The sequence below is a fragment of the Microcebus murinus genome, chromosome 15 (assembly GCF_040939455.1).
Source record: "Microcebus murinus isolate Inina chromosome 15, M.murinus_Inina_mat1.0, whole genome shotgun sequence".
NCBI lineage: Eukaryota > Metazoa > Chordata > Mammalia > Primates > Cheirogaleidae > Microcebus > Microcebus murinus.
The window spans coordinates 40,490,539-40,503,449 of NC_134118.1; the positions used below are offsets into that span (position 1 = coordinate 40,490,539).

General features: G+C 41.0%; 1 protein-coding gene and 1 non-coding gene across 3 annotated transcripts in view; both read left to right on the top strand.

The window, feature by feature from the left end:
• NR3C2 (nuclear receptor subfamily 3 group C member 2) overlaps positions 1-12,911 on the top strand; it is a 335,001-nt gene that overhangs the window by 301,359 nt on the left and 20,731 nt on the right. For both annotated transcript variants that reach the window (XM_076010596.1, XM_012783749.3), the window contains exon 8: positions 5,597-5,754. In XM_076010596.1, the coding sequence (XP_075866711.1) occupies positions 5,597-5,754 (158 nt within the window). The remainder of the gene's footprint in view (positions 1-5,596; positions 5,755-12,911) is intronic.
• LOC142876744 (U4 spliceosomal RNA) lies at positions 4,125-4,265 on the top strand. Its single transcript, XR_012923567.1, has one exon. It is a non-coding gene; the product is annotated as a U4 spliceosomal RNA (small nuclear RNA).

Below are 12,911 nucleotides of genomic sequence, written 5' to 3' on the forward strand. Positions count from 1 at the left end.
GTACTGAAAAAAAAAAAAAAATGGGAGGAAGGTCTTGGCTTTTGAGGAACTAGGTTACTTGCAGAGTATGAAGTTTGGGGCATGTAGAAAGGACACATCCCTTCGTTCCTTCATCCACTCATACCCACTAAATGTTTAGTAAATGTCTGTTGTGTGGATGGTAGGACTGGGTAGTTCAGCAAACACAAAGGTTAATGAAGCACAGTCTCAAGTTCAGGGAGCTTATACTGTAAGACAAGTTCGAAGACATCTTTAATACGTGTGGAAAGTGATGATTTGGTTATTTACTATGATAGGAGTAAGGAGTGTATCATGATGGCTCAGAGACGAGAAAAGCACGTTCGGTTCTGGGGACCTGGGAGGGAAACATGGTACATACAGCTGATTTTGGTGGGCTTTGCTAGGGCCGTATAGGGGACAGGAGGTGTGACACGGCAGCCCTGTCGGGGACCAATGTGAGTGTGGGCATGTGGGAAAGCATGTTTAGGCAATAGCATGTAGTTCCAGGGTTGAGGAAAGGGCTTGTTGTATCTTTCACTTTTAAATTTTTATTTTATTGATGTATTCATTTAACTTTTCAAGGTACCTCAAGTTATGTGGGGAATAAGTTTGGGATGTAGATTGGACCAGAATATTCAGTGCCTAGTGAAGAAGTCTGGACCTTCTTAATGGCAGGCAGGGACGTGCAACACGGAAGGCTTTTGAGCAGTGGGACGACATGGTTAAAACTGTAGTTTATGGCTTTATGAGGACATACGTGGCAGTGGAATGGATTCAGGGGGAGGGAGATGGAGGAGAGAGACAGAGACAGATGCAGATCTTAGCCTGACTGAAAGCACAGAGACCTGCCTAGAAGCTGTCGAAATCATGATGATGGGTACCACGGTGGTCAGGAGCAGGTGGACTAGAGACATTGCAGACTTGGCCTTGGCACCCGCCTGCAAGGGGAAACAAAAGGGCTGTGGGTCAGAAGCAACACAGGTTTTGAGTACAGAGAAATGACTAGCGCAGTAGCGCTGTCATTAATAGGAATATGTAAATGTCAAAGAGTTGGAGCAGAATTTGTGGCATGTAAGATGAGTTCTGTTTTGACTGGGTTCATTTATTGATGGCAACTCTATATCCTCATAGAACTGGCCAAAAGATGGGGAAAACTTGGGACTGGAACACAGAAGACAAGTTTGGGCATTGAGATGTAATCTGAAATCATTCTTGTAGAAAACCATAGGGTAAACTCCAATGGTGAGTGGGGTCCCATGGTACAGAAAGAAGAGGAAAGAGCCAGTGGAGCAATGAAAGGAGGGTGGCCAAGGCTGAAGGTGCAGAGACAGAACTGTCAGAGAAGTGGAGAAACTGGGAGAGTTTGTTGTATTGGAAGCCAGGGGCTGAGGGTTTCCAAAAGGGAAATGGCTAACGAATGGCATGGCTTCCACAGAGAACAGTTCAGAACACTGACAGAACGCCACCAGAGTTGACCACTGGTCGCCGGGCAGGTGCCAGAATGCCAGGGACTTGCAGATTGATGGGAAGCTTGTTTAGGCTTTTGGAACCAAGTATTGGAAAACAGAAGTTGATGGCATAAGGTGCCAGAGGAGATGAGAGAGGACCGATTAGCCTTGGCAAGGATGTCGGGCACTTGTTCCTCAGACAACGGCCCAGGCATTTTCAAACAGAGGGGAAAGAATTTGAGGACGCTCCCACCAGATGAGGGCTTAGACCCAGAATGGTGACAGGAGATGGTACAGAGAAGAAAGCTCTGAGCCAAGTGCTGTGGCCACTGAGGAACTGAGAAACGTTCCAGATGTCGAGAGCCAGCAAGGATGCCACGGCAGGTGGCGTGGGCTTCAGAGGAGATGGTGTCCACTGACGGCCTGGAAGCAAAAATGAGTATCTGGTCCATTCCCAGGGCTCGCCCTGCGCCCTGGATCAGAGGTGTGGGAGAAGGGCCGTCTTCAGGAGGGTGATTTGGAGGCATCGCTAGGCAAGGCGGTCAGGGTAGAACAGGGAAGAAGAAAGAGATGTTACTTCCCGCAGAGGAGGACTGTGTGTGCAGAGAGTGAGCCTGAATCAGGCAGTGACCAGAGCAGGAAGAGGGGACACAGTGGCAACGGGGTAATAATCATCCTGCTTCATGTCCTCTTAGCACCTCGCAATTTACGAAGTGTTTTTCCAGATATCATCAAATTTAATGCTTAAAATATCCCTGGGAGATGGCTAGCGACATTCTGAAGTTGACAAAACGGAGGTTCCTAAAGTGTGATCTGTTCAGTATCCTGTGTGAGTTAGGACTCAAACCCCGAGGGCTTGGGACGTCACATCCAGTGCTGTTCCCGCTCTCCCAGGGTGGCGGGTGGCACAGGATGGCAGCAGGGGGCGCGGAGTGTCCAACAGGTAGAACCACAGACTCCGTGGCCGGCCTAGGGGACAAACCGGCAGCCCTGGTAGGGAGGTGAGGCCAGAAGTTCACAGCTGTGTTTTGTTTGGCCAGCACAGGTCTTTTGGGTTGCTTTTGGCCTTTTGTGTTTTGTTTTATTTTCATTGAATTTGATTGCCTGGGGCAGGGCCTGTTCTCTCCAGTTTGCCACAGGCCCCACCATTCCTCACTAATTACGCCCAGCCCGGTCTCCTGCCACTTCTGCATTTGCAAGCGCTCCTCTGCAGGGTCACTCCCTGCTGTGCACGCTCCTCAAGGTTTCTGCTGTTCCTCCTTTATCCTTTCTCGGGCATCACTTTGGAACTATTGTCTTTAAATTCAGTGAAAGTGATTTCATTCCCCTTCCAAGCTAGATGATTAACCATTACTGGTGAGAAAAATGTAAATTAAAAAAATGTTAGATGGATGATAGCATTTAAAGGAAAACATTTTTTTTCTAAAAATGCTTATGATACTAATTCTTTATAAAGTCTGACTACTTGATTTTAATTGTTGTCTTATACTTACACCCTTTTACATACTTTTCAGCCTATAATAGATTCTGAAATTATTTTGAAACTACCTGAATTAATTTATTAGCATCCAAGGAACTCAGTACTATCAGTTCCGTTGGTTTTTTTTTGTTTTTTTTTTTTTTAATGCAGAAAAAGCAAAATAAAAAGCCAGGAAAACATTGGTAAAGAATTTTATGAATCATAGAAACGGCAGGCTTTTAGTTTCTTACCTAAGCTATAACAGATTAGTTTCTTTTGCTAATCTGTGAGAGAGTTCATGAAAATGTTTTGTCTCATGTAGGAGTATTGAATTGCACACCTGATGTCCAGTAGTAAAGTTTTTTAGTAATGACATCAGGAGAATCTCATGTTCTTTATGCTTATGGAGGAAAACAGACAAATTTCCACCCCATTTGTCTCTTTGCTCTTCTCCAACCCATAGATTTTGGGTGATTTCCAGCAGTCCTGCTGCATTTAATAAGGAAATTCAGAAACTCTGGGCAGATCTCCAAAATTTAAGGTTTTGCTTAAGTTCTCTTTATTTGTGGGTTTGTTTCAACTTTAAAAAAAATCTGGGTGGGAAACTGGTACAATATATTTCAGTTACAGCAATAAAATATAGGTAATAGTACTTGACACAAGTTATAATCTTTGGAATTTTTGATAACACAGCTATAAGACCTATGGATTTGCTTGTTCTTAGCAGATGTACCAATTAGTATTGAAATTTAATAGTGAAATTGATTCACTCCATTCTCCTGCTAGTTAATGTTTTCATATATAGGATGACATCCAAATAAGTATCTATATTGGAAAACTAAATGTTTACTTTATACAATTTTGTAACTTAAAAAAAAGCTAATCTGGATGAGCAGTGTAAGATGTTATTTGCAAATTTTCAATTTGTTTTAGAAATTTTTAAGTTTAATGTTAAAATTTTGGTAGAAGATGAATCTATAGTGTTACCTTTAACATCCTGGTTATTATCATCCTTTTTTAAATATACTTTTAAAACCAGGTTTGAATTTTAAGGGAGACAAACTATTTGTTATATAATGGATAGCATTTAACACTTAATGTGAATGTCAGATATTTAAAACCACAATTAATATTGTGGCAGCCTCGGGAATTTATGCAGTTGCTATTAGGGATTTATTTTTTCCTCCACGAAAACAGACTTACATAAACCACAAATCTGCTTTGCGCAGTGGCAGTATCGTAGCCAATGAGGTTTATCCAAGGCCTGATTATTGCTAATTAAAAACTTTTCCCAATACCCTGCCATGACAACTTGCAATATAGTCAGCATTGGGAATTTTTGACAATCCCTACGGGGACTGAATTAAGAAAAATAATTAAGAAAAATAAACCACAAATGAAAAGCCTCAACAATTAAACTCAAGGAGATTATTAACATAATATTAGAAGTTAATTTGCAAGATAATCCATATCTTTTTATAGGATAGTAGGGTTTATTTGGAAACAGTGCTATGCCTGGCTCCCAGGGTTGTATATAACACCCAGAAACATCCTTAGCCATTCCAAAGTGCTGATAACCAAAGTAAATTATTTATACCAGTTATGAGAAATTAGCAAATATGATGTATTAATTAAGAAGTAAAATTAAGAGCATTTTCAAACTCAGAATGTTAATATCACAAGATAAATTTCCACTGTCTTTATCTCTTAAAAATAAACTTCTAGGTAATTCTAGCTTTCAAAGTTAAAGTATAAGCATAACTATTTATTGGCCATAATGAAAAACAAACATATAAGTAGATTTTCAAAGGGAATTCCTTTGACCTTTAACCTCTGGCCCAACACCACCTCTGGAGCGCACGCACACTCAGGTGTATCCTTAAAGCATCTTCCTGTGTCCTGAGAGAAGCAGGTCACAGAAGTACTTGATATGCTTCCAGGTCCTGAATGTCAATATAGTCTAAGTGAAAAATATTCTTATTCAAATATAAAAGCTAGTCGCTACATAAAAGAAGAAAACATAATCCTTAATTTTCTTCTCATTGAAGGTAAAAATGTGAACATGGTTCATTCTCTTGGAAAGTTTTAAACTTTGCCTTGCATGCGCAGCCATGGTTGCTATCACACCATTGCAAACACAAGCCAGCGTGCAGACTCAACATGAGGCTGTTCAGGGAGGTCACATGACAGCACCTCCGTGGTCATGTGATCTTGGAGCATGCAGCATCAATGAGGCTGTTCAGGGAGGTCACGTGACAGCACCACCGTGGTCATGTGATCTTGGAGCATGCAGCATCTCCACTTCCTAGATGATTGCCAGTTTCCCGGAGTGTCTTTGATATTTGAACTTGACTGTGAAGATGTTGCTTTCTAATTCTAGCCCCAGCTTAGTTTGTCTGTGGGTCTCCAATTGTCCTGCAAAACCAATACAATTTCCTACCTCTGAGGTATTGGCAAATATTGGTGTCAAGATTAAGTGAATTAATATATGCAAAGTATATAATAATAGACATCTAGTAAATGGGAGTTATTTTCTTATGTATGCATGTGTACAGGTGTTTGCCAATAGGTAATTGCCATTAATGGAATTTCAGTACCTGACCTCCAAATCAGTATATGACCTTAACTGCTAAGATGCTAACGTTGTTTTCCATCCTGGGAATTTACTTGTCTGTATTCCTTAACACAGTTCCAAAGGATGGCCTCAAAAGCCAGGCTGCATTTGAAGAAATGAGGACAAATTACATCAAAGAACTGAGGAAGATGGTAACTAAGTGTCCCAACAATTCTGGGCAGAGCTGGCAGAGGTTCTACCAACTGACCAAGCTTCTGGACTCCATGCATGACGTGAGTAAAGCTCTATTAAGTTCCTATTAAGTGAAGGATAACAGCCACATGCACGCAGACACTGTTGACCACTCAAAACTAGAGAGCTCAGAGTTTTTGGGGCTTTAGAAAGAAAAGGGTGAATTATCGATTGGGGTTATTATCCAGTGAGACAGCAAGAGTTAAAATCTTATTAAGGAAATGTTCCTGCAAATAACCTTTGGAACAAACCTCATTCACAAGCAAAGGGTATGGCTCCGTGCCCTGGGGCAGGGAAGGCCCTCGGGCTTGCTACAGGTGTCAGATTGAGTTTCACATTTTTGCTTGCAATTTAGGAAATGTTTGGTTAATAAAAATGTTTGCTTTAACATTACATAAATAGTGTCCATCTTCTAAAACTGTTAATCTAATAACCCAATCTTTCAAAAAACATTATTAGTGGTTCAGGGCCAACTTGGATTGTCTCAATCTTTGCCAAATTTTGAATCCTATATTCATTATTCTTCATAGGAGTCACCTTTCTTGTCTTGGGTAAATACAGAAAGTGGATTCTGAGCTTTTTTTCCCCCCTCATTTAATCAATTATAGATGTAGTCGAGGTGTTTGTTAGCAGTTTCTACAAAATATTGATTTGGATAACTTGCTTTGTGTGGCATTTAAAATATGCTTCTTGTTTCACTGTGCAAGCAGCTTCTCTGGTTCTGGCTCCCGGAATGTTGTAGGCAGTCGTGCTAATTTCATTCTTCATATTTGTGAGGTTTCCATGCTTGCTTTTGGAGAAGTTATTGCCCTCGTTCAGCCTATACAATTTGAATAATAAACTCTTTTCAAAAATATTTTTCTGTTGTTAATGAAAACCTTGACAGGCTCGAGGGCCAGTGTTAAAATAGTGTTACTGTTAATATAATGATTCATCCTTTAGAAGTCCCTTCGTGCCAGTGGAATGTTCTCTCTCTGGGATGCTAATGGCATAGGGTTGATTGATAAAAGAATGTCACTTTCTAATGTTTTACACTGAGACCTTGTGCGCATCATTGACCTTTGCTTTCTCTAAGCTTTTCCTATGACAAGAGTCAAACTCCTGCAAGGTGAATTTAGTGATAAATGGTTTTGCTAATTATCAGTGGCTTAAAGAGCATGGTTTAGTAAGAAAATATTAGAAAGGAGCTGATGGCAAGCAAGGCTTTGGGGAACACAGCAAATGATGCTCTCTGTGACTCACACAAAAGGAAATGCAGGAAGCTAGAGCAAAAGTTCTCCTACTCATTTTATGTTGAAACCACAAATCATCTGCATGAGATCACATAGCAGACTTACTTTCTTCTGTTGATTTTGTTGAAAGGTCTTTAGGAGAGAACAGAAAGGGGTTTGTGGTTCTTTCTTACATTCTCTTATTTGTACAAGTAGGTAGGACAAATGCAGTGTCAAAATTAGGATGTGACTGTCATCACCACACGTGATAACAGATGACACATTTCGAAGCAATTTTCTTGTAATGAGACTGACAACAGAAGTTAAAACCTGCTTTTTCCACTGCCTTTCAGCATCTGCGTACCTTCAGCGGCATAGCACAATGGAAGCACTTAAGAGGCCACACCTAGTGGTCCCTGGGTCAAAACCTCCTCCGCTAGTTTGGTTTTTGTGCCAACACGGTGCTTGGCACAAGACAGGAATTCAGTGAATAGTTTTTGAATGGCTATATCATAAACACTGATTTTCTGCAAAATTTCCAAGAGCAAATTAGTGTCTTTTTGTTTTTTTTAATCAAGGTATAATTGATACAAATAAACTGAACAAATTTTAAGTGCACAAGTTGATAAGTTTTGACATATGTATACACCTATGAAGTTATCACCACAATCAAGACAGCAAACATATCAATCACCCCCAAAGTTTCCTCCTGCCTTCCTTTCACCTTTCCTCCTGCGCCCCAATTACTCTCTACGTTGCTTTCTGTTCATAGAGATTAGTTTGCATTTTGCTTGCGTTTCATATAAATGGAATAATGCAGCATATAGTCTTTTTTCCTCTGGCTTCCTTCACTTAACATACTCATGTTGAATTTCATCCATGCTATTGCATCGATCACTAGTTTGCTGGGCTTTTTTTTTTTTTTTTTTTTATTGCTGAGTAGAAGCCCATCGTATGGATAGTCCAAAATTCTTCTGTGCAGTCACCAATTGATGGGCATTTATGTTGTTTCCAGCGTGGTGGCTATTACAAATAAAGCTGTGCTAAACATTTATGTTTTAGTGCTAGTCTTTGTACAGACGTCTACCTTCTTTTTTCTTTGGATGAATATCTTGTAGCAGAATGCATGGATAATATAGGAGGTGTATTTTCATTTTTAAGAAACTGCCAAACTGTTTTCCAAAATGGTTGGACAACTTCATATTCCCTTAAAAAGTATATGAGAGTTCAGATTGCTCCACATCTTTGCTGACACTTGGCACAGCTAGTCTTCTTAGTTTTAGCCATTTTAATAGCTGCATAGTAGTATCTCACTGTGGTTTTAATTTCCATTTTCCTAATGATTAATGAAGGTGACCATCTTGTCATGTGCTCATTTACCATCTTTACGCCATCTTGGGTGAAGTGTCTGTTCAGCTCTTTTGCTCCTTTCTCTTAATTAGATTGTTTTCTGATTATAGAATCTTTATATATTCTAGCTAGTTCTTATGTATTCTAGCTATAAATCCTTTATCAGATACATGATTTGCAAGTATTTTCTTCCAATCTGTGGCAGATCTTTTCATTCTCTTAACAGTGTCTTTTTAAGAGTAGGAGTTTTTTGTTTTTTATTTCAGCATATGATGGGGGTACAAATGTTAAGGTTATGTATATCGTCCATGCCCCCTCCCCCCTCAAGTCAGAGCTTCAAGTGTGACCATCCCCCAGACGTTGCACATCTCACTCATTATGTTTGTATATACCCCCCTGCCCCCCACCCCCCTCCCACCTGCCCAACACCCGATAAATGTTATTCCTATATGTCCACTTAGGTGTTGATCCATTAATAACAATTTTCTGGTGAGTACATGTGGTGCTGGTTTTTCCATTCTTGAGATACTTCACTTAGTAGAATGGATTCCAGCTCTATCCAGGAAAATACAAGAGGTGCTATGTCACCATTGTTTCTTACAGCTGAATAGTAAGGAGCAGGAGTTTTTAATTTCAATGAAGTCCAGTTGATGACTACTTCCTTTTAAGGTTCATGCTTTCAGTATTCTGAGAAGTCCTGTGTCACAAAGCTAGTGTCACGAAGCTTCTCTCTGTTTTCTTACAGCATCACTGTCCTTCATTGATATCCATTGTCTTGGAAACCATTTTGTCATGTTTCTTTTTCCCTGAGCATTTTTGGTTGTTATAAATGGAAGGGTAAATTCAGTTCATCTTACGGCGCACCTTAGCTTTTTGGGAACACTGGAATAATTTTAATTCTAAAACCTTTATTTTAAAGCGTCAAAAAATGTTTGATCTTAAAGGTGGCCTAACACAGAAGCATCTTGAATGCCCTATTTATATTCTTATTCCAGACAGAACATTGAAAAATGCATTGTAAGTCTAGAGGGATCTTTCTAACATTCACACTTACTCAGACTTGAGACTGCCTACAGCTTTTTCATTAGAGTAAATTAGTGGATCAACATTTGCGGAATTTTCTTCAAGGGAACAAAGAGCCATACGGCCCACTGGCTTTAGACGTGGAGCCGAGTTCTGGTCACCTTGTGCAGAAGAGAGCATATGTTTCTAAGGGCCACACAACCAAGAACCCTTTGAATGTAGATCAAAGCTCTGCTTAAAGAGCACGCATGGCATGCCAGCTCTCAGGAGACATGTACACAGCTCTCACGACACACTTCCACATGGTGCGCATATGTGCTGGCAGAACAGTGCCAAGGTGGGTGAAAGGAAGATTCTCTGAAAGGACAGGTTGACAGTTAAGTGTTTAAATCGGCCAACAACTTTAATGAATCATTAATAAGCCTTCTGAACATCAATCTTGCCCCAAAAAAATATTTCAAAGAAAACATCTGTGGTTTAAGGCTCCTAGGAGTAGATGTATTTTTGCATTGTAAATGTTTGGGTGTCATATGTAAAGCATATAGAATCCTTATTTTACTAGCAAGAATTGACAATAGTAATTTTTTAGCTATTACTAGGAGTAGCATCTACTTTCCTTTGGGTGAAAGAAGCATATATCTTATGGATTTATTGCTAACTTCTATTCATTCTTAGAGACCAAGGGCTGTTTATGCTGTGGTCAGTGTATAGCTGCGGTCCCCAACCCCAGGGCTGCAGACCGGTACCAGTCTGTGGCCTGTTAGGAACTGGGCCACACAGCAGGAGGTGAGTGAGCAAAGCTTCCATCTGTATTCACAGCCGCTCCCCATCACTCACATCACCGCCTGAGCTCCGCCTCCTGTCAGATCAGCAGGGCATTAGGTTCCCATAGGATCACAAACCCTACTGTAAACTGCGCATGCCAGGGATCTAGGTTGTGTTCCTTGTGAGAATCTAATGCCTGATGAGCTGAGGTGGAGCTGAGGCGGTGATGCTAGCGCTGGGGAGCAGCTGCAAACACAGATTATCGTTAGCAGAGACATTTAACTACACAGAGACCATAATAAATCAGTTGCTTACAGACTCACATCAAAACCCATCAGTGAGTGGCAAGTGACAATTAAGCTGCATCTGGCGGCAGGCTTTAAGTCAGAATCCTACACTTATTTTAGTCCACACATGGCCCGCGCATTATTTTATTTACCACTTCCATCCGCGCCTCTTTCCCGCACCGTGCACTTGTCTCACAGTTTGGTAAGCCCACAAGCCGACCCCAGCAAAAATGAGTAGAAAACAAACGTCGCTAGAGAGCTTCTTTGAAAAGGGGGAAAGACCCAATGATGAGACAGCAGAAGACTCTAAGACTGCCAACAAAATGAAAGCTGCATTTAAAAGAAAATACCGTGAATCCTACTTAAGTTACAAGTCATTGTAACAGGTGATTCACATTCTCCAAGCCCATTTTGTATAACATGTGGTGATCGCCTATCTAACAAAGCCATGAAACCTTCAAAACTGCTTTGCTACATGGAGACCAAGCACCCTGCATTAAAAGACAAGCCTTTGGAGTTTTTCAAAAGAAAAAAGCATGAACACGAAGAACATAAGCAATTATTGAAGGCCACCACTTCATCAATAGCTAAAAAGTTACGTGTCTGCACTGAGAGCATCATTCTTAGTGGCTAACCACATTGCTAAAGCTAAGAAGCCCTGTTCTATTGGTGAAGAGTTGATCTTGCCCGCTGCTACGGACATTGCCATGAACTTTTAGGAGAGTCTGCAATTCAAAAGGTGGCACATGTTCCTCTTCGGATAGCACCATAACTAGGTAGATTGATGAAATAGCAGAGGATATTGAGGCGCAATTGTTAGAGAGGATTAATGAGTCACCGTGGTATGCAATCCAGGTTGACAAGTCCACCATTGTTGACAACAAGGCATCCATGCTTATTTATATGCAATATATTTTTCAGGAGGACATACATGAGGATGTGTTATGTGCACTTTTGTTGTCAACCAACACCACAGCTGCAGGACTATTCAAGTCTTTGAATGATTACACGTCAGGAAAACTGAATTGGTTGTTTTGTGTTGGTATAAGCACAAACAGATTGGCTGCCATGACTGGACGGCTTTCTGGTTTCATTACTCAGATCGAGGAGGTCACTTCTGAATGTGAGTCTACGCACTGTGAAATGCTGGTTAGCCGGAAAATGTCACCTGAGCTAACAACATTTTGCAGGATGTGATTAAAATTATCAAGCACATTAAAGTACATGCCCTTAACCCACGTCTGTTTGCGCAGCTCTGTGAGGAGATGGACGCAGAGCACACACGTCTTCTCTATACACAGAAGTGAGATGGCTTTCCACAGGTGGATCACTGGCCAGAGTTTTCTTTTATAAAAACAGTCGCCACTGGTGCACATTTCAGTGACACACAATGGCTTGTAAAACTTGCTTACTTGTGTAACACATTCAACCTGCTCAACAAGCTCAATCTGTCACTTCAGGGGAGAGCTACAACGGTGTTCAAGTCTGCAGATAAAGTGGCTGGGTTCAAAGCCAAACTGGAATTATGGGGCGGCAAGTAAACAATGGGATTTTTGACATGTTTCAAATAGCATATTTTGAAAGAGCCTGAGTCTTCTTTCTCCCACTGGTGCATGATCACCTATCTCAGCTTTCAAAAGAGTTTGAGCTTTACTCCCCAACCACAAAAGACCGAGCCCCGAACTGGAAAGGAATGGATCTGTGACCCACTTGTGAATAAGCCAGGGGAGTCGATTTTGTCCGTGCTAGAGGAGGATCGACTGCTTGTGGTTGCAAATGATGGTGGCCTTAAATGTATGTTTGGGACAACTTCAAATCTCCATACATTCTGGATTAAACTCAAGGTGGAATATCCTGAGATTGCCACAAAAGCACTGAAGAGCCTGTTTCCATTTCCAACATCCTATCTTTGTGAAGCAGGGTTTTCTGCAGTGACAGCAACTAAAACGAGATTACAGAGTAGGCTGGACATAAGCAACACACTTCGGGTGTCACTATCTCCCATCACCCCCAGATGGGACCGTCTAGTTGCAGGAAAACAAGCTCAGGGCTCCTACTGATTCTGCACTATGGTGAGTTGTATAATTAGTTCATTATATATTACAGCGTAATAATAGAAATAAAGTGTACAATAAATAAAATGTGCTTGAATCATCCTGAAACCATCCCCCTGACCCCACTCCCCTTGGTCCCTGGAAAAATTATCTTCCGTGAAACCAGTCCCTGGTGCCAAAAAGATTGGGGACCGCGGGTGTAGAGAACTGTTAGTAAAACTGTTAGCAAATATCAAAAATAATATTTATAATATCTCTTGAGGCAAAAATTGCCCCTTTTCTGTTAAATTGCCTACAATTACAATGTTATTTCAGTATAAGCATTTGGGAGAAACATGCCTCGTGCCTAGCAATGTAGATAGCGCTACAGAGGCTATGAAATAAATGTATGATGCTAACCCAACCCTCAGTTGGCTTAGATTCTATGGAGGTGACAGGAGCATAGTGTAAGGTGGAAAGTAATCAGGTGCCGAAACTGGTCACCTGGGCAGTAGGCCCCTTGAGAGCA